This window comes from Perognathus longimembris, chromosome 28 (genome assembly GCF_023159225.1).
Source record: "Perognathus longimembris pacificus isolate PPM17 chromosome 28, ASM2315922v1, whole genome shotgun sequence".
Classification (NCBI taxonomy): Eukaryota; Metazoa; Chordata; class Mammalia; order Rodentia; family Heteromyidae; genus Perognathus; species Perognathus longimembris.
In genome coordinates this window covers 2,260,625-2,284,703 of record NC_063188.1, presented here as the reverse complement: position 1 = coordinate 2,284,703, position 24,079 = coordinate 2,260,625, and the positions used below count along the sequence as shown (strand labels likewise).

General features: G+C 35.7%; 1 protein-coding gene across 1 annotated transcript in view; it reads right to left on the bottom strand.

The window, feature by feature from the left end:
* Positions 1 to 24,079, bottom strand: part of Gabra3 (gamma-aminobutyric acid type A receptor subunit alpha3) — a 91,389-nt gene that overhangs the window by 54,973 nt on the left and 12,337 nt on the right. The window contains exons 3-4 of the mRNA XM_048335984.1: positions 7,919 to 7,986; positions 133 to 353 (exon numbers count right to left, since the gene is read on the bottom strand). Of these exons, the coding sequence (XP_048191941.1) occupies positions 133 to 353; positions 7,919 to 7,986 (289 nt within the window). The remainder of the gene's footprint in view (positions 1 to 132; positions 354 to 7,918; positions 7,987 to 24,079) is intronic.

Sequence of the window (24,079 nt, the reverse complement as noted above, 5' to 3'; positions counted from 1 at the left end):
ATGTGTGTGTACAAGCAGAAATTTATCAATATATGAACTTAAAAGAATTTTCAGTAGCTACCTTAAAACTTGCTAGTTCAAATACTAAGCCAATCCTCAATATACTCTGGGTAGGGGCCACCAGTCTCTGACCTCATTGTGTAGAGAAGAGTCCCGTTGTCCACAAGTCTGAGAAGCTTATTGGGTGTGGTCATATTATGAGCCACCGATTTCTTGCCATTGTGAAAGAAAGTATCTGGAGTCCAGATTTTGCTAGCCAGGAGATTGTTCAGTGGAAGGATCTTCATGGGTCCATCAAATTTCAGTCTTTCATCATGCCATGTCTGACGAAAAAATACATCAATAGTGTATTCCTAGGCACAAAATAGAGAGAACAATGTTTCAGAAGAGTTCTACTAATGTCTCACAATTCTCCTAGCAAATATTAATTAACATATAGCATTTATGTAGAATGATAGCAGTCTATTAACAGTAGTTATTGATGAGTAAGGACAATGATGAAAACTGAAAAAAAATCACATTGTACACAATAAGTAAAAAGAAAATATACCTGATAACACTACTTTAGAATGGGCAAAACTTCCCCACAAATAATGCAAGCCAGCCCAAGATTTTATTTCATAAAGCTGAAATTCCCTTCTTGATCCTGTGAATTATTAAGAATAAACCCTGTTGGGTGCCACTGCTTCATGCCTGTAATCCTAGCTACTCAGGAGGCTGAGATTTGAGGAGTGCAGTTGAAAGCTAGCCCAGGCAGAAAAGTCACCGTGAGACACTTATCTCAAATTAACCACTCAAAAACCAGTAGCGGAGCTATGGCTCAAAGTGGTAGAGCACTAGTCTTAAAAATAAAGAGGCTCAGGGACAGAGTGCAGGGTATGAATTCAAGCCCTATAACCAACAACAAAAAAAAAAGAAAAACAAAAACCTTTCCTTGTCTTTACTGCTCAATGATGTCACAGGACTATCAAAGGCCAGTATAACATCAAGCATAAAACATAAGCCTTATATTTTACACAAATTTCATCAAAGGCTCACTATAACAATGTCTGTTGAAGTAACATTTTATTGCCCTTCACAGTAATTAAATCTTACAGATACATTAGACAAAAAAAAACATAAATATAAAGCTAATGAGATAAAATTAGTCACAACTACTTATAAATAATAAGAATAATTTAAAATAAAGATGTAGACAGAAATTACTTCAAGTCATTTGGTTTAAAATCACTCAGTGGCATCTGATCATGTCTGGAACAAACTCTTCCCTGACATAAGCTCTTGTGTTTGTTATGGGATCTTCTCTAAACACTTCTCCCACTATAAATTAGCTAGTCTGGCTTTTCTATTCCTCAAGTATACCAACAAAATTCATGTCTAAGGACTGAAAGATCATATAATTTATTGTCTAAAGTGGAATACTATTAACAAAGAAAGCTTTATGAATAACCAGGACATCAGGTATAAACCAGGTCACTGCCAGCTAAGAGACTGGAACTAGACTACTACATAAAGCCAAGATCCTGAAAGGGTACAACTTTAGCAAAAAGGGGCACTAGCTAAAACCAACTAGACAAACTCATCCCACAACACAAAAGTTCAAGAAGGAAGAGGGAGGTGGAAAAGGGGAAACATTTCTAACAAGATTTAGTAAAGTCAAGCTTTATTGTATGGGAGATTGATGTCCAAATGTACCTTGTCTGCCTGATTTGTCAAACTGAGAAATTCACATAAAAAAAAAAATCTGCCTCTGTCAGGGGTGATCACGAAATTAACTTGCAAAAACAAACACAAAAACACTCTTAAAGGACATAACTACAAATAAATGCTTGCTAAAAATAGATTCACAATCCACCACAACAAAGGAAATTGTCATGAAAAAAGATGACACAACATACAATCCGATTAAACTCCCACCAGGGACTTTATAGCACAATTATCAAATAGAGAATATGGAAAACATGCAATTAAAAATACAACAGTTAAAAAGTAACATAAAAACACAACTGAAAAAATCTATTGTAATTTGAGTTTGTATTAAAGAAAAACAGCTTCTAGAAATAAAATATTGATAGAGAAAGAAAAACAGGTTCTAGAAATAAAATATTGATAGAGAAATAGACATTACTGAAGAGAGATTAACTACTTGGACTATATATATAAGGAAAATTTTCTCAGTTTACATTTCACACAGTTAAATTATGGAAAATATGAGAGAGGCTAAATCTCATCTTTTTATGAAGGATGGAAGGGAAAGGTCTGGCATATATATATGAAGATTTTGAATGTGAGAGAGTAGAGAAAGTGGAGGAAGAACAATAGAAGTGCTAATGGATGAACTATATCAGAAATTGTATTTTATAATTGACATGCAAGGTCACTATATTAGAATAGGTCTAAGCCAAGCCAAAATATAGAGAACTCAAAACTACCAAAGAGACAGATTATGAACAAAATAGAAAAGTAGGATAAATTTGATTGGCAGCAGACTTCTTTAGTAATAATAGAAAAAAACACAGTGAAAGTGCATTTCAAAAATGTTAAGATGAAAATAACTGTCAACCCACAAATCTATAGCTAACTAGATGATCATGTAAGTGCTACAGAAAGACAGATAATTTACCAGTAAGAAGGCTCAATGCTTACCTCAACTTCCTCATACTTGGATTACATCGAAAATGGCTAGGTCTCATTTGATATTCACTAAATCAAGAGGCATACTCTGATCACTACATCATATTTCTTTCTTGCTCTCATCACAGTGGGTTGTTTTTCTTGTTTAAGAGACACACACACAATATATGTATGTGTATATGTTTATGCATATATATGTATGTATGTATATGCATATGTATATGTATATATGTTTATGTATATATATATGTATGTATATACTCTTTTATTCCACTAGCCTGGAAGCCAAGTGTGGACTTTTTGCTGTTCATTGTGATACCTTAAGCATCTAAAATGCTACCAAATATGAAGTAGATCTTCTACAGACATTGCTGAATATATGATTGAATGATTCCTCAATGAAAGGACTGTTAAAGGAATTTGTTCATATAGTTAAAAGTGATGTTAGCAAGTATATGCAAGCATAAATACTAACATAGTTATGGATAAACTAAACAGATCATAGGTATCTACAAATGAAAAATCATATAGAAAAAGTATTTACAATTGTCTAAATGGAATGAGGGAGGAAGAACATTTGAGTTAATACATTCATGTACTACTTGGAAATAGTGTGGAGGTGCCCAGTAACATTCAACAAGGTTAAGTATATATGTCAACAATTAAGGTAATTATTCAAAACTATAATAGAAAAAGAACATAAAAAGCCAAAAATCAAAGCACATTGCAATATATAAAATGTTACAACTTTATAAAAGGCAAGAAAATAGGGGGAAAAAACAGAAAAAAAATGGGGCAAGGAACACATAAGGGGCAGGGTTAGCTTAGTAATATACATGTGCTTAGCATTCATTAAGCGACAGCATGAAAAAGGAGAAAAAATACAAAAATAACATAGTTATATAGCTAAGGATTAATGGTATAACTATATGTTGTAAGCCAGACAGAGCAGAAAAGTCCAAGAAACTCATCCTCAATCGCCTAAAAAAGCCAGAAATGGAGCTCTGCCTCAAGTGGTAGATCACTAGCCTTGAGCAAAAAAATTGACAGCAACCATGTCCTGAGTTCAATTATCGGGATTTGCACACAAAAAAAAGGAAACATGAAAAAAATGTACTGGAGAAAATCTTGGAGAGACTATATGCTGTATAAGTATCATTCTATGACCTTTGGCCAAAAGCAATCAGATTTTGACCTGACCATTCTAGAAATATAATCAATTCCTTCCTTGCAAATTGAACCCTTGTGTACTCTCCAAGGGCGATTGCCTCCAAATTGACAAATGAATTCTGTTGTTTTGTGAGGCATTTAAATCAAATCTTCCAGATAATAAGCCTAAGCCTGCCTCCTGGGAAAGGCGCTGAATACATTTGTAACATAGAGCAGAAATGACACTTAGCTGGTGGTGAAGTATTTCTGCCTTGCACTTGGAGCTTAATGGCTTCAACTCTCCAACAATATTAAGCACATCAAAGGAAGTCTCAGAAAAGACATGCAAGCCTTATGTGTTTCAGTGGGGGGCAGCATAATTGACAACTTTGTTATCTTGTCATTTTCTCATTTTGCAAGCCACTCCCTCTATATGGGCATCTATTCTTCTGTCAGTCCTTTCCTTTATCTCCATCATTCTTCATTAAGGAATCTCATCACCATGCACACCATTGTTTCAAGTGTAGTCAGTCTTATTCACATTGTTTCTCTGTCCTTTCTATGCTGTGTGAAAGTACGTGGAGATTCCTGAAGAAACCCACATGCATGGAAATCGAGTAGCCTATGAATCAAACAACCAAACAAAAACAACTGACACCCTAAGAGGATTTCAAACTAGTCCAATCCATTCTATGCCTCAGACAGTCAGGAACAGAGGACTTGAGGTTGAGAAAAACACTTTTTCTAGCACTAAAGAGAAAACAGACAGAATAGCTTTAAATACATTGTCACCAGGAAAGAGGTCCATATGGTATCTCCTTTTTAATTAGGACAGACTTTTGTGTACACTGTTTGGTTGTTTTGATAACTTTGCATGATTTTCATATGCAGTTTTCAGACCAGAATGTACAGTTGATGAGTCTGTTATAAAGAATTGTGACTATAAATGTCTTGTTTGGGTTCTCATTTCCCATGTGTTCATTTTATTTTTCTCATTAAGCTAGGTGGTCAATTCTTTTATTGCATTATCTGCTGGTATCAGTACTTGATTATCCACTACATTCCTTAGAAGTTTCTCTGCTGACACTTTCTAGCTGTCTCTTGATACCTTAGCACAACTGGAGCAGTTAAAGCATTCCTAGGGAGAGGGTGGGATTAACAAGCACTAAAATTGTCACTTAAAGTTTCTTAGTTGCTATGTCCTTATCCAGTCCCCCATGGTAGTGCAGTGGTTCTTGGGAGACCACAAAAAAATTTCCCTTCATCATGAGCTTTATTTTCACTAGTAAAGGATAAACAAATCAAACTTAGAGAATGGAAGCAAAACTACATTCACATGGAATCTTTTGCAACTTCCCTGTAATTGAAATTTCTCTACCAGCATTTCATGCATCTGATCAAGGAAATGTCTAGGCTTACATAGAAGTAGGTAATTATAGAAGGTCCTTTGGTCTCTATTCACTGGAATAGGGAAATACCTGAAAAACTCACCACTAGCATTTCCCATCACTGCAACAAATACACACTGAGTGACAACCTATCTTAGATTTGGTTATGGGTGCTGGGGATGTATTTGACATGCTTTCTGCCTTTGAGGACCTTTAAGTCAATTTGTCCCTCACATTTAATTTGTTCCATCTCACTCATTCTTGAAATTAACAAATAGTTGGGAGTCTATCACGTGCCAAAATTTGGTACTAAGTTAAATAACATACACCTAGTTCAAAAATTTTATTTCCTTTCTTGTTAAACCAAATAGTTGTGCCTGTGAGGGTCAGTTTTTCATCAATGAAAGTAATAAGTGCAAAGGATTATGGTAGTCCTGAATCTCTGCTCAACCTGGCCTTATAATTTTCCCACTTTGTTAAAAAAAAGACTATTTGCTTAGAAAAGTATTTTGCACAGAAATTTCTAGTTTGGTTAGAAATGAATCAATAACCCAGCAGGACTTAATTTTCATCTACTTTCCTAAGCAATCTATGTCTAAAATAAGCCTTGATCCAAAGTCATCCCTGACCCTGGGGTCAATTGCTGCAAATTACTAAGAACAGGATGAAGAAACTTAAAAACATCATAAATGTGCTTTTCAGCCACAGTAATTGTAGCTATTCTGCCTTGAGAATGGACAGAAATGCAGCTAAAAATAACAGGAAAGTTATTTGACAAAAAATGTATCTTCCCTATCAGGAAAGATCTTTTCTGATGCTTAAGCATGAGGGAGTAATATAAAAACAAGCAAATGGAACATGAATCTTCCAAAGAAAAACAGAGAAATTTGAGATTCTGAAAAACATCTTCCAGATCCTTTGTACATCCATAGGTGGGGAAGGACCAGGGAAGGGAGCTGGTTGGGATAGGGACTGTTTCGTTGCAGTCCTTGGGTTTAAGAACATACTTGTGTGTGTATGTCTACAGAACATTTGGGATAGCATGCAGGCTATCAGTACCCCAGATACACTTGTATATGTGTACATTTGTCTGAATATATTCCTATGTAGTGGTAAGTCAGTGAAAATGAGTGTTTGTGCTTGTTTGTTAAAACAATAGTTTTGGTTAAAAATTCCCAATCCATCATTAATTTTCCAGCAATATAAGGAAAAAGCTGATTACATCTAAGAACTCTGACTATTGTCAATGACTGTCAGCTCTCTGTATATAGATGTCTGTGAGCCATGTCTTTACAGCTGGCCACCTAAGAAACAGTTATCCTTGCAAAGTATGCCTGGATTTGAAACTGTGGATAGATTTAAAGAAGACGGTCCACACGTATAGGCCTCCTGCCTGTGTTCATAAGAGCCATCCTCATGCTCTCTTCAAGAAGCACAGCTCAAGTGGGAAAAGTACCTGCCTAGCAACATGAGGCCTTGAGTTTAATCTCCAGTTGAACTGAAGACACAGAGAGAAGAGGTAAAGAATCCTTCCTATTTCTCATCCATCAAACATGCCCCTTACTGGGCATGCCCTACAAGTCATGAGAAGCCATGGAGCCTTAGCATTTGCCCTCAAGAACTTCACAGGGAATCTACTGTATCCTTCAATTTATTCTACACATAAAAATAATGTTCAATTCTCTCCCTTCCATCTACCAGGCCTTTCAATCATTCACCTACTCATGACTTCCTGTTCTTGAGACATAGCTTTCTCCTTCCTCTGACTCCTAAGCCTTACCTTGACTGAATAGCCATGTAAAATCAACATACCTAAATAAACTCTCAGCCTCCATGTCTCATCTTGCTGTCCATTCTTCAAAAACCATTAGATAAATCATTCTAAAAAACAATCATCTACTTTCATCATCCCATTCAAATTCCCAGCCACAGTGGTCCACTGAAAACAGACATACAGAAAATACCTAAGTATTGAACAAAGACATCCCATACTCTTTTTATTTATTTGCCCAGAAATTGAGCATTTTATTCTCAACACAAAGTAACTCATTCAACTAAAACTTGGTAGGCATCTATTAATTACGAGACATACAAAGCATATAATAACTTTTTACTTCTCTACATAATTCAGTCTAGTATCTGATATTCAGCAGTTATTGATAGGTGCTCTATTAGGGTAGAGATTCCTGTCCTAACTTTCCATTGCATTCTTTGCTTTGAAATCAAAAGAAAACTAGAGAGAGAAGGGGCAATCTTTGCAAATGGCCTTAGATCTCGTCTTTCCTGAAGCTCTCTCGCTGCTCACATCTATAATGGACCAATTTCCAGAAGTTGTTCCAACTCAAAGTCTTTGACTCATTCTTGTCAGTCTACATCCTTAGTGAACAGACTTACTGGATAACAACACCCTTGGATACTTGAGCAAAGAAGTGCCACCGCAATGCTCGCCTCTCTTGGCATATCTGTGTGATACTACTGAAGTGTGAAAGGAGAGGTCAGACAGAGTTTAATAGCATAGAGGGAGCCAAGCAAAGGTTTTAATGATGTGTTGTGGAAGGGTGGGTATGTGGTTACTATAGATTGGAGAGAACGGACAAGATGCATTTATCTAAATATAAGGTACTAAGAAATAAGGAATTCAGATGGCACACAAAGTTTTCCTAGAACACAACTACAAGATCCTGTTGCAGAAAACACCAACTTGCTTTTGCGGGTCAGTTTTATCCCCATATAGTCATTCTACTTACCATGTCTGTGTCTGACACAGGGCCAAAACTGGTCACATAGATGTCAGTTTTCACTTCAGTCACTGTATCTGAGTGGGACAAAGCGGAAAAGCAATGTGTCATAAAAGAATGTTTTCATAGGTCAGAGAAAGCCCAATGCAGTAATCTGAATTGCAGCCTACATGCTACTTGTGAGTGGCAGGAAAACTCTTCAAAAACTTCTCACCTGTACTATTCCTTCACAGAGACTACAGTAAGACTAGCTATAAACTCTGTTCTTCTATCTTTCTTATTTTTTTCCATCGTACTAGGATCCGAACTCAGGGCCTATACTTCCAAGACAGGCACTGCAATACATTAGTCATGCTCCCATACCTGGGTCTGTCCTTTAAGACAGCATGGAGAATGAGAGCAGAATCCCTAATCAGCAAGATTTACAGAGGGTCTTTGGATATCCCTGACATTCACACCTGCTGTGCTCTCATGACTTCTCATGATCTCCAGATGGTTTACAAATATGAAATCCAACTCTCTTCCACTTCTAGAACATACAATGTTCTTAGTCCTCTGCCCATTTAAAGTAGAGAACGTTAGAATGACTGGTTACCATTGTGGGAAGAAATAATATATGTCCCCTCATGTATGGAACAATTCATATCTAATACAATACTCTCTATGCCTTCAATTTTTTTCATTCTAGAATGACAGAACAAATGCCCTTGAGAGTTGTCTAGATCCTCAGTAGACTTAGTATCACTGAGAAATACACTTTGCTTGGGTTGATTAAGATTTGGAGATAACTGATAATACTTGATGAGCATTCTTATTATTTTCTTTTATTTTCCTACAGGTTAGCATTACCTCGCATTTTGTCTCTGAATCTTCAGTCCAGAGAGTAAGGGCTTGATATTCAGAAATGGTGCTCACTAAACATTTTTATACTAATTGATGAATCTTAATACATATTTGCCAAGTTGGAAATTGACAGTAAACCTATATGTACCTATAACAAAATACCTTATACTGGACAACTTGTAAATAATAGGAATTTGTGGCTCACAGTTCTGCAGGATGTGAAATCTAAAATCAAGTTGCCAGTATATTTGATATCTGGTAAGGACTCATTTATTATATTTTCTTTTACAGGAAAGTAGGGAGCACTTACCTATATCATATACACTATATTTATCCCTGAATTCTAGTTCAAACATATTCTATGTTTTTGGTAATTTCTCACATGCACATTGATTTTTCAATTTCCAGAATGATCCCTATGGCCTACTATATTATACTCTTACGAATATACTAATTTATTCAGTATAATCAAGCCTCTGCACAAGCCACAAGCATTCCATTTTGAAAAGAGACTGTATCATTTAATGAAATTCACGAAAAGACACAATTTACTCCCAATGCTAATCATCAAATAACATGTCTCTGAAATTAGAGATGTATGATAAATAGCTTGGATCTTGTCTAGAGACCAGTATGTCTTGAAGCTGTTTTGGTCCTTGACTGAGCTCAGAACCCATAATCTATTCCCTCAATGTGTATACCCTTACACACTAAGGCTCAGCAGCTGGCGAGGAAAATGCCCATATATCTACAGTATGGCATAATGATGTCCAACTATCTAACCTCCAAGTACATAAAACAATAGAGACATAATGTTCCGTTAATGGAAGAGGACAAAATTGCATTGAAATCCAACATTCTAGGCAGGACATTTCAGATATACAACTGTTTTTCTACATGGATACAATTGGAATACAGTTCTGCAGATGTCCAACAGGGGACTCAGTCTCCAGGAACAAAACTGATAGTGAAGAAAGTCTACATATACACAATGGAATTTTATGCCTCTATCAGAAAGAATGACATTGCCCCATTTGTAAGGAAATGGAAAGACTTGGAAAAAATTATACTAAGTGAAGTGAACCAGACCCAAAGAAACATGGACTCTATACTCTCCCTTATTGGGAATAATTAGCACAGGTTTAGGCAAGTCACAGCAGAGGATCACAGGAGCCCAATAGCTATGCCCTTATGAACACATAAGATGATGCTAAGTGAAATGAACTCCATTTTATGGAAACGATTGTTATATCACAGTTGTAACTACTTTCAACATCCCATGTGTATCTGTAGCTTCTACTATTGATGATGTTCTTGTATCACCTTCTTGTGATTGTATCTACACTGTCTCTGTAATCTTATCTGAGTGTATTGGAAACCGTGTATACTGGTATTAGAACTAGGAAATTGAAAGGGAATACCAAAATTGAGAGACACAGGGTAAAAAAGAGAAGCAACTACAAAAGCAATACTTGCAAAACTGTTTGGTGTAAGTGAACTGAACACCTCATGGGGGGAAAGGGAAGGGGGAGGGGGGAGGGGGTACGAGGGAAAAGGTAACAAACAGTACAAGAAATGTATCCAATGCCTAACATATGAAACTGTAACCTCTCTGTACATCAGTTTTATAATAAAAACTTAAAAAAAAAAACTGGTGGATATGGTAGGGCAGGAGAGTTAACTGGAAGGATTGCACAGTGGTAAAAACAAAATGTGAACTAACCAAGGAAGCTCTCCCTAGAACATTCCCTCTACTTAATATTCTCATACTGATCCCAGATCCTGACAGCACAAATTCAAAGTATAAGAGAAAGTGCTTGTTCTAATTCTGAGGAGTAATAGAATTATTGCCGCTATAAAAAGAACAAGTATGAACCAGTACAACAGTGATACTCAAAAGAGACAATGTTGAAAATGAACGTTACAACTTGGAGGGGGGCTACTTGGGGCAGGAGCAAAAGTGGGAGAAAAATGAGGTAGGAGACAACAATGTTCAACAAGAAATGTACTCATTACTTTCTGTATGTAACTGTAACCCTTCTGCTTTTTAAAATAAAGACGTAGTGGCTATATCAGAGTCCTAGGTTAGACTTACAGGCTTGAATTCAGTATGTGATAAAAAGGAAATGACATAGAAAGCAAGCAATAACAACAGCAAGAATTAATTATTTTTTAAAAGGAATGTTACGCCTCTATCAGAAAGAATGACATTGTCCCATTCGTAAGGAAATGGAAGGACTTGGAAAAACTTATACTAAGTGAAGTGAGCCAGACCCAAAGAAACATGGACTCTATGGTCTTCCTCATAGGGAATAATTAGCACAGGTTTAGGCAAGTCACAGCAGAGGATCACAAGAGCCTAATAGCTATACCCTTATGAATGCATAAGATGATGCTAAGCGAAATGAACTCCATGTTATGGAAATGACTCTTATATCACGGTTGTAATTACTTTCAACATGCCATGTGAAACCATAGCTTCTATTATTGATGATCTTCTTGGATCCCCTTCCTGTGGTTGTACCTGCACTATCTCTGTATCTCATCTGAGTACACTGGATACTGTATATACTGGTATTAGAACTAGGGAAGGGAAAGGGAATACCAAAATCAAGAGACAAAGGATAAAAAGACAAACGACTCCAAAAGCAATACTTGCAAAACTGTTTGGTATAAATGAACTGAACAACTCATGGGAGGGAGAGAGGGAAAGGGGGAGGGGGGAGGGGGGAATGAGGGAGGTGTTAACAAACAATATAAGAAATGTATCCAATGCCTAACATATGAAACTAACCCCTCTGTACATCACTTTGAAAATAAACAAATAATTTTTTAAAGAATAGGAAAGACTAGAAAAACAAGAATAAGCAATGCTAAGATAAACAGGGCATGCATGCTTTTGTCAGCAGATGAGCCAGAAATGCTTCATGAAGTCGGGTTTGGAGGACTTTGTACTTGTATCCTGGCAGCAAAAAGAAAAGATTGTTGTAAATTTATGCTAACCATCCTGAGACATCTGGCCCATTACTAGAATCACAAGTAAACACTAGGCTGTTTCATCTTGGGACTGCCTCAGTGTATAGTTTCATGTTCTGGCTAGGAAATTTAGCAGCCTTACATAACAGAGCACAAACACAGTAGCACCCTGAAGAAATACAATCCAGTGCTTAAAATCATGACTGAGTTTGACTTACCCACTATGTGTTTTCTGGCTATTTAACTCCTCTGCACATGCCTTTCATGTGGAAAATTGGGATAATGACAATACCTACCTCATAATTCTTCTCAGGATTTAAAGGGATGATGATAGATCAGATTCAGTGTCAAGTGGTATTAGCTATAGCTGCAACTTAATACTACCACAGAGGGCAGAATACAAGAGTCACTCCTAAGACCACGTGAGCAGACTTCACATGGAAGTCTAAGGCCTGAGACTACAGGACAATATATTCTCAGCACTCCAGTTACTTTGTGTTAAGGGATAATTACAAATGTGAAATTTTATTTACTTTCATGTGAAGTCCAGTGAATTCAATTAAAATTAGCAAGAGCCATAAACAAAAATTTAACCCTTGCTTACACCCTTCTCACTAGATAGAAATGAAACCGACTTTTATTCACCATTGCCTGCACATGCTCATTGGCCCTTTTTATATTTGCTCGGGGGATTTCATTTCTTTCCCATGCAATCCTCTGAAAGGAAACGTGAATAACCTTTGTCTTTTGCAAATTTCTGTCTTTCTGATGACTTTCCTACTATCTTGTGTCATTATTTCTTACTTCCTATATTTATGTATATCTGTTTTTATGTCTTTTCAGCCTTTGTTTTTGTTTTGTGTTTCAATACGTATGTACTGTACATATGCCTTTCTGTTTTTCTGTCCTTTTGCTTATCTTTCTTTCTGTACTTCTTTCTGTCTCCCTTTTTACTGGCTTTTGCTCTGCTTTTCTGTTTACTTGTCAATCACTGTGGTTGTTTTTCAATAGATCCTTTATTTTTGTCTTTTCTTAGTCTTTTGTCTTCTTTATCTGAACATGTATTGTTCATCTTTCCCACCATCTTCCTGTCTTCCTTCTTTCCTTCCTTGTTTCCTTTCAACTTTAGTTAGTTCCTTTTTTATTACTTTCTGTCAGCTTTCTTGACTTTTAACATTCTTCATGTTTTTGTCTTCTGACATTCTGTCTTCCTGTGTCTGTATTTCTTTTTATTTTATTTTTCTTTCTGGTTCTTTCTGTCTTTCTCTCTATATCTGTCTCTGATTATCTCCATCTGCCTCTCTGTCTCTCTTCCATCTATCTGTATCTGTTTTTCTGTCATTTTGACTGTATGACTTTTTGCCTATTTTTTCCTCTTTCTATTACTTATCATTGTTTGTTTTTTTTCTTTTTGCCAGTCCTGGGGCTTTGGGCTCAGGGCCTGAGCACTGTCCCTGGATTCTTATTGTCACTAGGCTAGCACTCTACCTCTTGAGCCACAGCACCACTTCTGGCCTTTTGCTGTTTATGTGGTGCTGAGGAATCGAACCCAGAGCTTCATGCATGCTAGGCAAGTGCTCTACCACTAAGCCACATTCCAGCCCATCTATTAGTTAGCTTTTTATGTGTCCACCTTTTTGTCTTTTTGTCAGTTTGACTGTATTTATATTATTGTGTCTCTCTTTCCATTTGTTTGCCCACTGTCTATTTTTGTCTGTGTATTTTCTCATTTTTCTTTTTGTTTTCCTCTTTTTCTGTCTCCATATTTTTGTCTCTTTGTAGGTATACCTTTCTCTCTCTTTTTCTGTGTCTTTCAGTTTGTGACTTCTTTTTTCCTTTCTGTGTCCTGTTGTGTTTGAAAGTCTTTTGTTTCTGTCTTTCATTCGGTTTCTGTGCTTTTTCTTTTCACCCAGTCTTTTTCTCCATATTTGTTTCTCTGTTTTTCTGTCCCTATATCTGTGTGACCTTTTTACATCTTTTTCCTTTTTATCTCTCCATAAGTCTTTCTGTTTGTGTCTTTTTTTATTTTCCGTATGCATTTCTTCTTCTTTCTTTTGTCTGTGTGTTTCTTATTGTTTTTTTTTTCTATATCCCATTCTACATGTTGCTCCTTTTCTGCCTTTCTGTGTGTAATTTTCTCTTTCTATTTTTCCTTTCTGCCTGTCTTTTTCTTTGTCTTTTTTTCTGTGTCTCTCTATTCTCATCTAACTTTCAGCATGGCCCTCTGACACTTATTCTTTCTTTTTCTCCATGTTTCTATCTTCCTTTCTGTCTCTGTGATTTTGTACTTATTTCTGTCTTTCTTCCTTCCGTGTTTTTGCATGCTCTATGTCTTGTCTTTCTATATGTCTTTTCCTTTCTGTCATTCTTCCAGTCTGCCTTTTTTTCTTTCAGTCTGGTCTTATTTTCTGTTTTTCTTTTTCTCGATATGAGTGTCTTGTTTTTCTTTTCTGTATATTCTTTTTCCTGTCTGTTCTGTCTTTCTATATTTCAGCCCCAGTGGTCCTCCATGCATTATGTGCACATATATAAGAGGAATACATCCTTAATTATCATTGAGACTCCTATTGATGGAGAGCTTATGGACCAAGACCTACGGCATTATTTCTGTTTATTATTCGTCTAAAGGAGTAATTAACACGTGATCATTTTGTGCTGTGTTGATGCTATCAGTCATATAAAGTATATATGTTAGTTTAGCTTGATATATGTGTACGTACTCTGCTGTTTGGTGTGGTTTTAACTACATTCATTGCCTTCCATTCACTGTCCCATTTTACATGTGCTTCTTACTATCTGAAATGTATTTTGTGATAAGGATGCTACAATTCTATAAGACATAGGATCTTGACATTAATAACACAAAGGCTAGTTGTATATCTTTATTTCACTATAAGCCATGGTGGACTCTTTAAATTCCTTATAATACTATTTTTTTCCAGAATAGTGAGGCTTTGAAAAATGGAGCTCTGGATAACTGCTATGTCTTATCACTTCTAGAATTAGGAATAAGCAATCATTAGGAATTTGAGAGAGTAAATAATCATACTTGTGTATAATTGAAGACGGGCTGGGTTTCTGAAAATGAGCTCTCAGGTAACTAGCTATGTGTCTACGAGGTACATAAACTTAGGAAATGGGCCGCAGTGACTTCTGGACAAACTCTTACAGAAATGAGAATTCATATTGTTTTCTCAAGTTTACATCCATTCCATTCACAGATGGATACTTGGTGAATGGGATATTCTGCGAATTTATGGATTTCTCCTCCCCAGTAGGATAACTCACTGGAAGAATAAAAACAGACAACTGTGAAAATAGAAATTACAAAAGAGCAGGCCAGACGTTTGGTTCTCCATTATAAACTATGTAACTGACTTTCATTCTCTTTTGTAGACTGTTTAGATAAACTACACAACTTTTGTCATTTGGTAATCTAGAGCTCTAGTATTGTATTGATAAAGTCTAGTACCTTGAATGTTCAGCAAAATGCTAATAAGCAGCTCTTTTCCTTTGAATACTTTGAGAAGTACCCATGTTATATGCTTATTATACAATGCCTCTCACAAAGGCAAATCTTCATGAGGCTTCATTAAGACTCAGATAACTGAAAATTTGTTATAGCTTACCTTTATAAGAGGGAATATTCTAAAATTGAGCAGTAGTAGTGTTCAAAAGTGGAAGTGTTTATGATTATGGTCTTTCTCCCTAGCACTGTCTTGTTAAACATATAATGTGTGTGCTGTATGTGTACATGAATAAAATGGAGTGGCTTAAATAACATCTACTGTTTCCCAACTATATCTGCACTGATCTTTCAGCCATCAACCTTAGCATTGTAAATCCTTTTTCACTATCCTCAATACAACTGTTAATGCTTACATTGTAAAGCACCAACAAAGATTTCAAATGTCAAATGGTTTCATTTATCTTTAATTTATTCTAGCTTTTGTCGTCCTGGAACCAGTCCCTTTGCTTTTCCCCTATGACTATTACTGGTCACTTGACTCAGTGCTACCCAGAAAGTAGTAGTAAACAGAAAACTAAATCTGATCTTGTAGAATCTTAGTATAAGTGGTAACAGGCCTACTGATAAGCTTCATGGCTTTCATTAAAACACTTCTGTCACATAGAATGCACATTTCTCCATGTATTTACTGATTATTTGTGTTTCTTGATAATTGATAATGGTTTGTTCAACTCACTTGCCTATTAAATGGATTCTGTATTCTGTGCAATTAATATACAGTAAAAAAAAAGAAACCCACTTACCTCCTCGAGCCTTATTTATCTAGAATGTAAAGAATTTCAATAGAGATCTGTAAGCCTCAATTTAAAAATATAAATTCTATATATCTATGGTTTTCAAGACCAAAGTAGATCAGAATCACCAAATAATAATTACAGATGACTCAGTGACGGAAACAAGAAATAAGCACTAACGTAATAAAGAAGTAGGTGGAAAAATAATATTAAAGCATGATATTCTATGGGGAGAAAATAACTCAGGTTTTTTATTTCTCTCAGAATTGGATTGTGTGCTTGATGCTTGAGGTGAGATTAATATAGGTCTACAGAAACAACTTTCTGAAGTATTTTTGCCCTTAGACATTTCTAGTGACATTTCTTCCTTGTGAAAGTGATGTTCACCAGGTGCCAAAGGAAATATTTGGATTTGTAGCTCTAGAGAAAGAAGGAATATGTGTGGAATTACTCATTCATATAGAAATAAATGTCAGTAGCATGTGTGGAAGAAATAAAAACCTCAAAGAACAGCCTTTTGAGCAGTCATACAGACAGTTCCCAAAAGCTAGTAGGACTTCCTTGAAGCAACACTGTAACATTATTTTTAAAAATTAGAGAGAAATGTTGCAGCCATGCCCAAGTGATGACCAAATGTAACTTGGAGGCTCACTGCAGTGTCTTCACTCAAGAAGCAATTACTGAGGCAGAACCTGCCAAGAGCCAAGAGAAAAGCAATAAAACCATAAAACAGCTGAAATATTCCAAAATGTTCCAAAAATGTGCTAGTATTTTTCCAGGGCCTACTGATTTCTTAGCCTAAGTATGGCATTCATTAGAGGAAGTCTGACTACTATATGACTTTGAGGACTCTAGGATAAGCTCAGCCATAGTTCAAGTTAATCATGCATTAGATTTTATGTGTTTTATTTTGTTTTAATGTGTGAAAAGATGGAGGTGATTTTCTTATGACTCTAACATCAAAATATAGTTTCCAGACACATAACAGATTAAGAAAGACTACCAAAAGTAAGCTACACTTCTATTCTTGAGAAACTTTGGAAATTTGTGATAAAATGGCATGGGTAACTTCACATTTCAAATTCCCTCTACTGAGGAATTTGGCTTAATTGTAGAGTACTTGCCTAGCATGCATGAGGTTCTGGGTTCAATTCCTCAGTACCACATTAAAAAAAAAAAAAACAGACCAAAACCCTCTACTCCAACCATGCAATAATGTTGGATAATGTGTATATTTACTTGTCTCAACCAAAATGTTATGTCATGGAACATAAACAAAGGTATAAACAATATTAAAATCAGAGTCTGAAAATAAAAAGTATAGTCAAACAGACTAAATTTTCTCAGGGAAAAAAGAGGAGACTACAAACTATCTGTTGTTCTCCTTGGAAAGAGGCTACAAAAGTCTAGGGTAGGACTGTGTTTGAGAATGAATAGAGGAAAAGGGAAACAACATGACACGGGCATTATGAACTGGTGAACATCGTTTTCTTGATCTTCCAAAGAATTGAGAGTAATCTTCAAAATACTATTTTAAGTTTAATTTCAAATGGAAGTAGTGGAGAAGCAACTACAAAATCATTTAAGTAAAAATAAAACACTCTTGTAATCCTAGCTACTCAAGAGGCTGAGATAAGCCCATGTAGAAAAGTCCTGGAGACTCTAATTGATCATTGACATGCCAGGAGGGAAACATGCCTCAAATAGTAGAGTACCAGCTGTGAACAAGCAAGTTAATCAAGAATATGAGGCCCTGAGTTCAAATTACAATGAAAGAAAGAGAGACAAACAGGCAGAAGAGCAATAAAGATGAGAAAGAAAGAATTTTAAAATAACTGACAGATATTGTGGGATTACAGGGATGTAATTATATGCCTGCAATTACAGCCCTGGGGAGGCAGAAGCAGGAAAAATGTAAGATTGAGGTCAAGCTAGGCAACATACTGTGTTCTGAACCAACACCATGTCTCAAAAAAAATGATAAATAAAACTAAATCAAACTGTTTTCAGCCATGAGGGAAGAAACGCATCACAGTCTTTCTCACTTATTATAAGTAAAATCTCCAAAAATATGATAAACTACCATCACTGAAAGACAGAATGGCAAGTGAATTGTGTAGGAGAGTTAAAGTTAGAAGGGCAAAGAAATAAATCAATTCCTTCATAATTAAATTTGAACAAGCATGGATAGACCTGTCAGGCTGTTTCCGGAGGGTTTAAAGTGTAAACACTACCCCTCTTATATAGTTGTTCGAGCAGTAGCTGGGGAATTACCAATGATGTTTAATAGATTATTCCCTTGCAAAGAGGCTGGTCCAGAAAAAGTTGGAAATTCCTTCAGGAGTCAACATTCTTGGCATAGATATCTCATGATTTGGTAAACACTTCAATTGGAATGTACTTCCAATACAGGGAGTGATGCAATCATGATGTGATGATGTCTGTCCAGAGATAGACAGTAAATCTCAAGTGCTCCACTGAATTTCAGAGCAGCCAACTATTGCTTACTAAGAGGCCAAGTACAGCAATAAGACAATAGATTTACCCTTGGAACTTTAAATGGAAGCATAAAAGAATAGAAAAAGTTCAATTATAGGTCATCAAGTAAAGGCATAGAAATACCAACTTTCAGATGTGACCAAAGTTGACAAGAAAAGTAAAGTTTTTCTACTGAAATTGGGAAAAAGGCAAAGATGTCTAGTTCATCTTCTGTTCTAAATGAAAATAATATGAATGTGTATGTTTAAAGTAACAAAGTAAATGATAGACAAACTATTGCAATTGATAAAAGAGTGCAAGCTCAGTGTGGTGTCTCAAGCATGCAACAACTCTAGGTAGTTAGGATGAAGAGATCAAGGGATTGGAGTTTAAGGCCACCCTAAGCAAAAAGAAGTCCCTGAGCCTCCCTCTCAACCAATGATTCACTTCTCCAAATCACTCTCAACAAATATGCATGTTGGATTGTGTGTAATTTAAGCTAAACCTTTATAGCAATATAACAAAAATAGAAATCACGCAAGCATATTAATTACCAATACATCCTTTGCTAAACAACTATCCTATCTTCTCAGAAGCTTAAAGGTTCCATGTCGATGATCCATGTTTTCCTAAGCCAAAATAACATACACATCTAAAATTAATTACTGCCTATGATTTTGCAATGCTTCTTAGTCCTTAGCAAATTCAGTGACACCAGGAAAGCAACAGTATATAAGGAACTGAACTTTTCAGGAATATAAAGCTAATGAAGAGGAATTTAATTTTTTTAGTTCTGCATATATTTTAGATATGAGGTCTTTGTCCGTTGTATGGCTGGTGAAGATCTTCTCCCAATCTGTGGGCTTTCTGTTTATCTTAGAAGCTATTATACTAAGTGAATTGAGTCAGACCCAAAGAATCTATGGTTTCCCTCATAGGGAATAATTAGCACAGGTTTAGGCTAGTCACAACAGAGGATCACAAAAGCCCCATAGCTATGCCCTTATGAACACATAAGATGATGCTAAGTGAATTGAATTCCATGTAATGGAAACAAGTGTTATATCACTGTTGTAATTACTTTCAACATGCCACGTGAAACTGTAGCTTCTATTGTTGATGATCCTCTTGTATCCCCTTCCTGTGGTTGTCCTTGCACTATCACTGTATCTTATCTGAGTACCCTGGATATTGTATTTACTGGTATTAGAACTAGGGAAGGGAAAGGGAATATCAAAATTGAGAGACAAAGGATAAAAAGACAAGCGACTCCAACAGCAATACTTACAAAAAACATTTGGTGTAAACCAACTGAACAACTCATGGGGGGAGAGATGGAAAGGGGGAGGGGGAGGGGGGAAATGAGGGAGAAGATGACAAATTGTAAAAGAAATGTACCCACTGCCTTACGTATAAAACTGTAACCCCTTTGTACATCACTTTGACAATAAATAATTTTTTTAAAAAAGAAAGCTAATGAAGAAAAAAAGCCCTTAGCCAAACTCCTGGAGTGATCCCAGTTTCACAATTTAGGATCACTAGGGCATGCTGTATTATAATTTCTATAAGCTAGCTTTATAAAGGTTTAATAAAGTGTGATAAGGAAAACAACTTTTAGAATCAGAGAATAATATGTCTCAAAGGGATCCCACTTTTCTAATAAGCATCTTCAGTAAGTCATGTTTTCTACAGAGACAACTCGGGATCACAAATGTCTCTTCATTCCCCTTCCAGATGGACTCATATTTGAGTGATTCCCTCATGAAAAAGAAACAGAGAGAAACTCCAGATTATAGTGACAGAGTCACGTAGTGATATGGACTCCCCAAATAACACTCATGAAATCTAGAAAAAATGTCCTTAAAATCATATGATTGTCACTTGTTTTGGGTAGTGAATCATGACACACTATTCTCTGAGGGATAACCTCATGTTAGCTGTTAAATACTTGGTTGACGTGTGTTGGTATTATTTTTCAAGTCCCATCAGCTTTCATTTCTCAGAAAAAACATTTGACATAATTCAAAATCACCTCAACATTTGTGATATAAATTCTCAACGAATCAGGCATAGAAGGAATGTGCCTTAATATAATAGAATCATATAAAGCCAAGCCCACAGTTAATACTGTACTGAATGAAAACAAGTTAAAAACTTTCTAAGACTTGGAATGAGCTAAGCATGCTAACTTTCACCACTTTTAGTAAATACAGTACTGGAAATATATTCAGGAGTAGTTAAGGAAAAGATAACACACACATTTTCAACAGAATTATCTTTAAGTCCTAAATTCATATAGAACCAAAAAATTATGAGTACTTCAAGTAACTTACACAAACTGAACAGTTAGTACATTGACTATGAAATATACTAATAAGTACATTAGGAAACTAAACCTTTCCTCAGCTTTTCCCCAATCAATATGGCTTGACTAGGGTCTTGTTTTATACGGTCTTTATTAAATTCAAGTACATTTCTCCTATGCTTAGTTCATTTTAGGGCTTTTACTATAAGATGATATTTAATTATATTTGTTAAGTATTATTTTTTCTGGAAAAACAAACACATAGACCTGTGGGGATACAGAGACCCATAGTAAGCCCATGCAACCACAGCCAGCTGATTTTAAAAGGAAAATCCAGAGAACATGTATTGGAGGAAAGACTGTCTTTTCAATAGACAGTGCTAGCGAAATTAGATAATCACATGTGAAGAATTAAATCTGGCTCTTACCAGTTACAAAACACAAATTTAAAAAATCAAAGATTTTTATAAAGCTCCAAGACATTGGAACTGACAACATTTGGGGGGTGGCAAGAGCCCCAAAGCACAGAAAACAAAAGGAAAAATTAAAAATGAGGTTATATAAATTAATTGGCCCTATTAAAGCAAAGAAAGTAAAAAATCCTTATAGAATGGGAGCAAATATTTGTAAACAATAAATCTGACAAGAAATTAATATCTACAATATATAAGGAACTCAATTTAATGGCTAAAACCCCAATAACTCAATTTTTCAAAGGGCAATATTTCTAAATCGATGTTTCTTTTAAAAAGAAACAAATGTCCAACAAGCACATGAAAAAAGATTCAACACCACTAACCATCAAGAAATTGCCAATCAAAACCACAATGAGATATGACTTTACCACAAACAGAATGTGCACTGGTGGTTCACACCTGTAATACTAACTGCGTAGAAGGCTGAGATCTGAGGATTGTGGTTTGAAGCCAGCCAGGGCAGAAAAGTCTGTGAGACTTTTATAACTCCAATTAAACACCAAAAGTTGAAGTGGAGCTGTGGCTCAAATGATAGAGTGCTAACCTTGAGCAAATACAGCTCAGGGACAGTGCCCTGGCCCCAAAATCAAGACCCAGGACTGGTACACACACAAAAAGAATGGCTATTATTAAAAAGAGTACAGATAGATCACATACTGGCCAGGATATGGAGAAAGGAGAACCCTTCTGTCCTGTACAGCTGCTAGAAGCATAAATTAGAACAACCACTGTGAAAACCAGTATGGAGCTTCCTCAAAAAACTAAAAATATGGCTGTCATATGATTCAATAATAATACAGAATATAAAGAAAAATTTAGAAATGCTGTACACTCATGTTTACTTCATCAATATTCATAATTTTCAAGAAATGGAATTAACCTGTGTCCATCAACTGATGAATAGATAAGCAATATGTGCAACACATACACAACAACATACTATTCTGCCATAAAGAAAATGAAAGCCTATGATTTCAAGCAACTTGCATGGAAATGGAGATCATTAGTTTAAGTGAAGTAAGTCAGGCATAGAATTACAAAGACCATATGATCTTACTCATATGTGGAATCTAAAACAGTTAATCTCATAGAAAATGAGAACAGAAATGACCAGAAGTTGGAGAGAGCATGGGGAGGGGGTACAGGGAAAGTCTGATCAGTGGCTCTTAAGTTACAGTTAAGTAGGGCAGGGAGGTTCTGGCGTTGCCCAGCACAGTATCTACAGAAATTTATAAGAAAGAATTTGAGGTGTTTTCAGCACAAAGAAATGGCAAATATTTGACAGCAGAATATGTTTGTGCTGATCCAAATATTACACAATGTATACAAGTATTAAGAAATCACATGGTACCTCAAAAAGATAATGTTGAGTGAATTTAGTATAAATAAATTAAAAGGAAAGTAATAAAAAAAACCACTTAGACATTATGAGTGATATTCCAATGCAGACAAAGGTAAGATTATTTCAGCTAGAAGGGTAGGAATATAAGTTTGAACTTTCTTATTGGCATTAAAATCCTGGTGGAAAATGAGTTAACCATACATACTAATCTATCAATCAATCTATCTATGCACCTATGTATGTGTGAAACTTATACACATAGATATGTAACTATATCTGTTTTACACATACATCTATTATTAACAAGCAGAAACAGCTGGAAAGAGGCATGGCTCAAGTGGAAGAGCACCAGCTGAGCAAGTATGAGGCCCTGAGTTCAATTCTCAGTACTGTTAATAAAAGCAATCTTGTTAAAATTTTATTTGTAATTCAATGAATCTGTAGATAAATAACAAAACCAATATATTAACTAGTTCAATTTTCAACTTAATCATTTTTAGTATGGCAAATTAGTGTCATACAGCGTTTTTTATTTCATTTATTTCATTTAGCAGAATGTGTTTTAAATTTTCCTTTCAATTTCTTCTTTGACTCACAGGTCACATATAAGTATATTATTAAGTTCTTCACTACTTAGAGATGATATAACTATATTTCTGACATTGGTTTCTAATTTAGTTGATATGGCTATAGAACATGCCTTGTACATTGAGAATTCTTATATTATCTTATGAGCCAGAATATGGTTGATTTTGGTAAATATTCCAGGTACACTGGATGAGGACCCCACTATTAATGGTGAAAATATACCATAAATCCCAACTAAATCAAATTGGTTATTAATGTAGTTCTACTTCCTGTATCTATTTCCTGTCTGCTTGTTCTATTTCTAGGAAGTCTGTAACTTCAATTACAGGTTAGTCCTTTCCCATTCTGTTCAGATTTCATTTGTTTACAAGCTCTGGTAATTGCTGCATACATATTTAGGGTTGTTGTATCTTCTTGAACAGCTGGTCCTTTTATTATTGTGGAATGATCTTTACTCCCACCAATATTCTTTATCCTTGTATACACATTTTCTGATTGATGTTAGCATGACACATATTTCCATCATCTTACTTTTAACGTACTTGTGCCTTTATCTTTAAAATGTATTTCTCTCAATGAGCAATTTTGTCCTGATGGGTTTTGAAATTCAGTCTGAACAGTTTTGCCTTTTGATATGGGTATTTAGAGTAAGCATTCAATTGCTGTGACAAATGCCAGAGGTAAAGCAACCTAAATGGAGGAAACATTAGTTTAGCTCACATGTACAAAAATTGGAGTTCATGGTCACCCGGGTCCATTTTGCTTAGGAGGCTATTGTGAGGCAGTAAGTACATCATGGCAGGAGCTTATAGTACAACACAACATTCACCTCACAGTGGGCCAGCAAACAAAGAGGAGGAAATAGGAAGTATTTGGAGTCCCACAATTCCCTCCAAGGA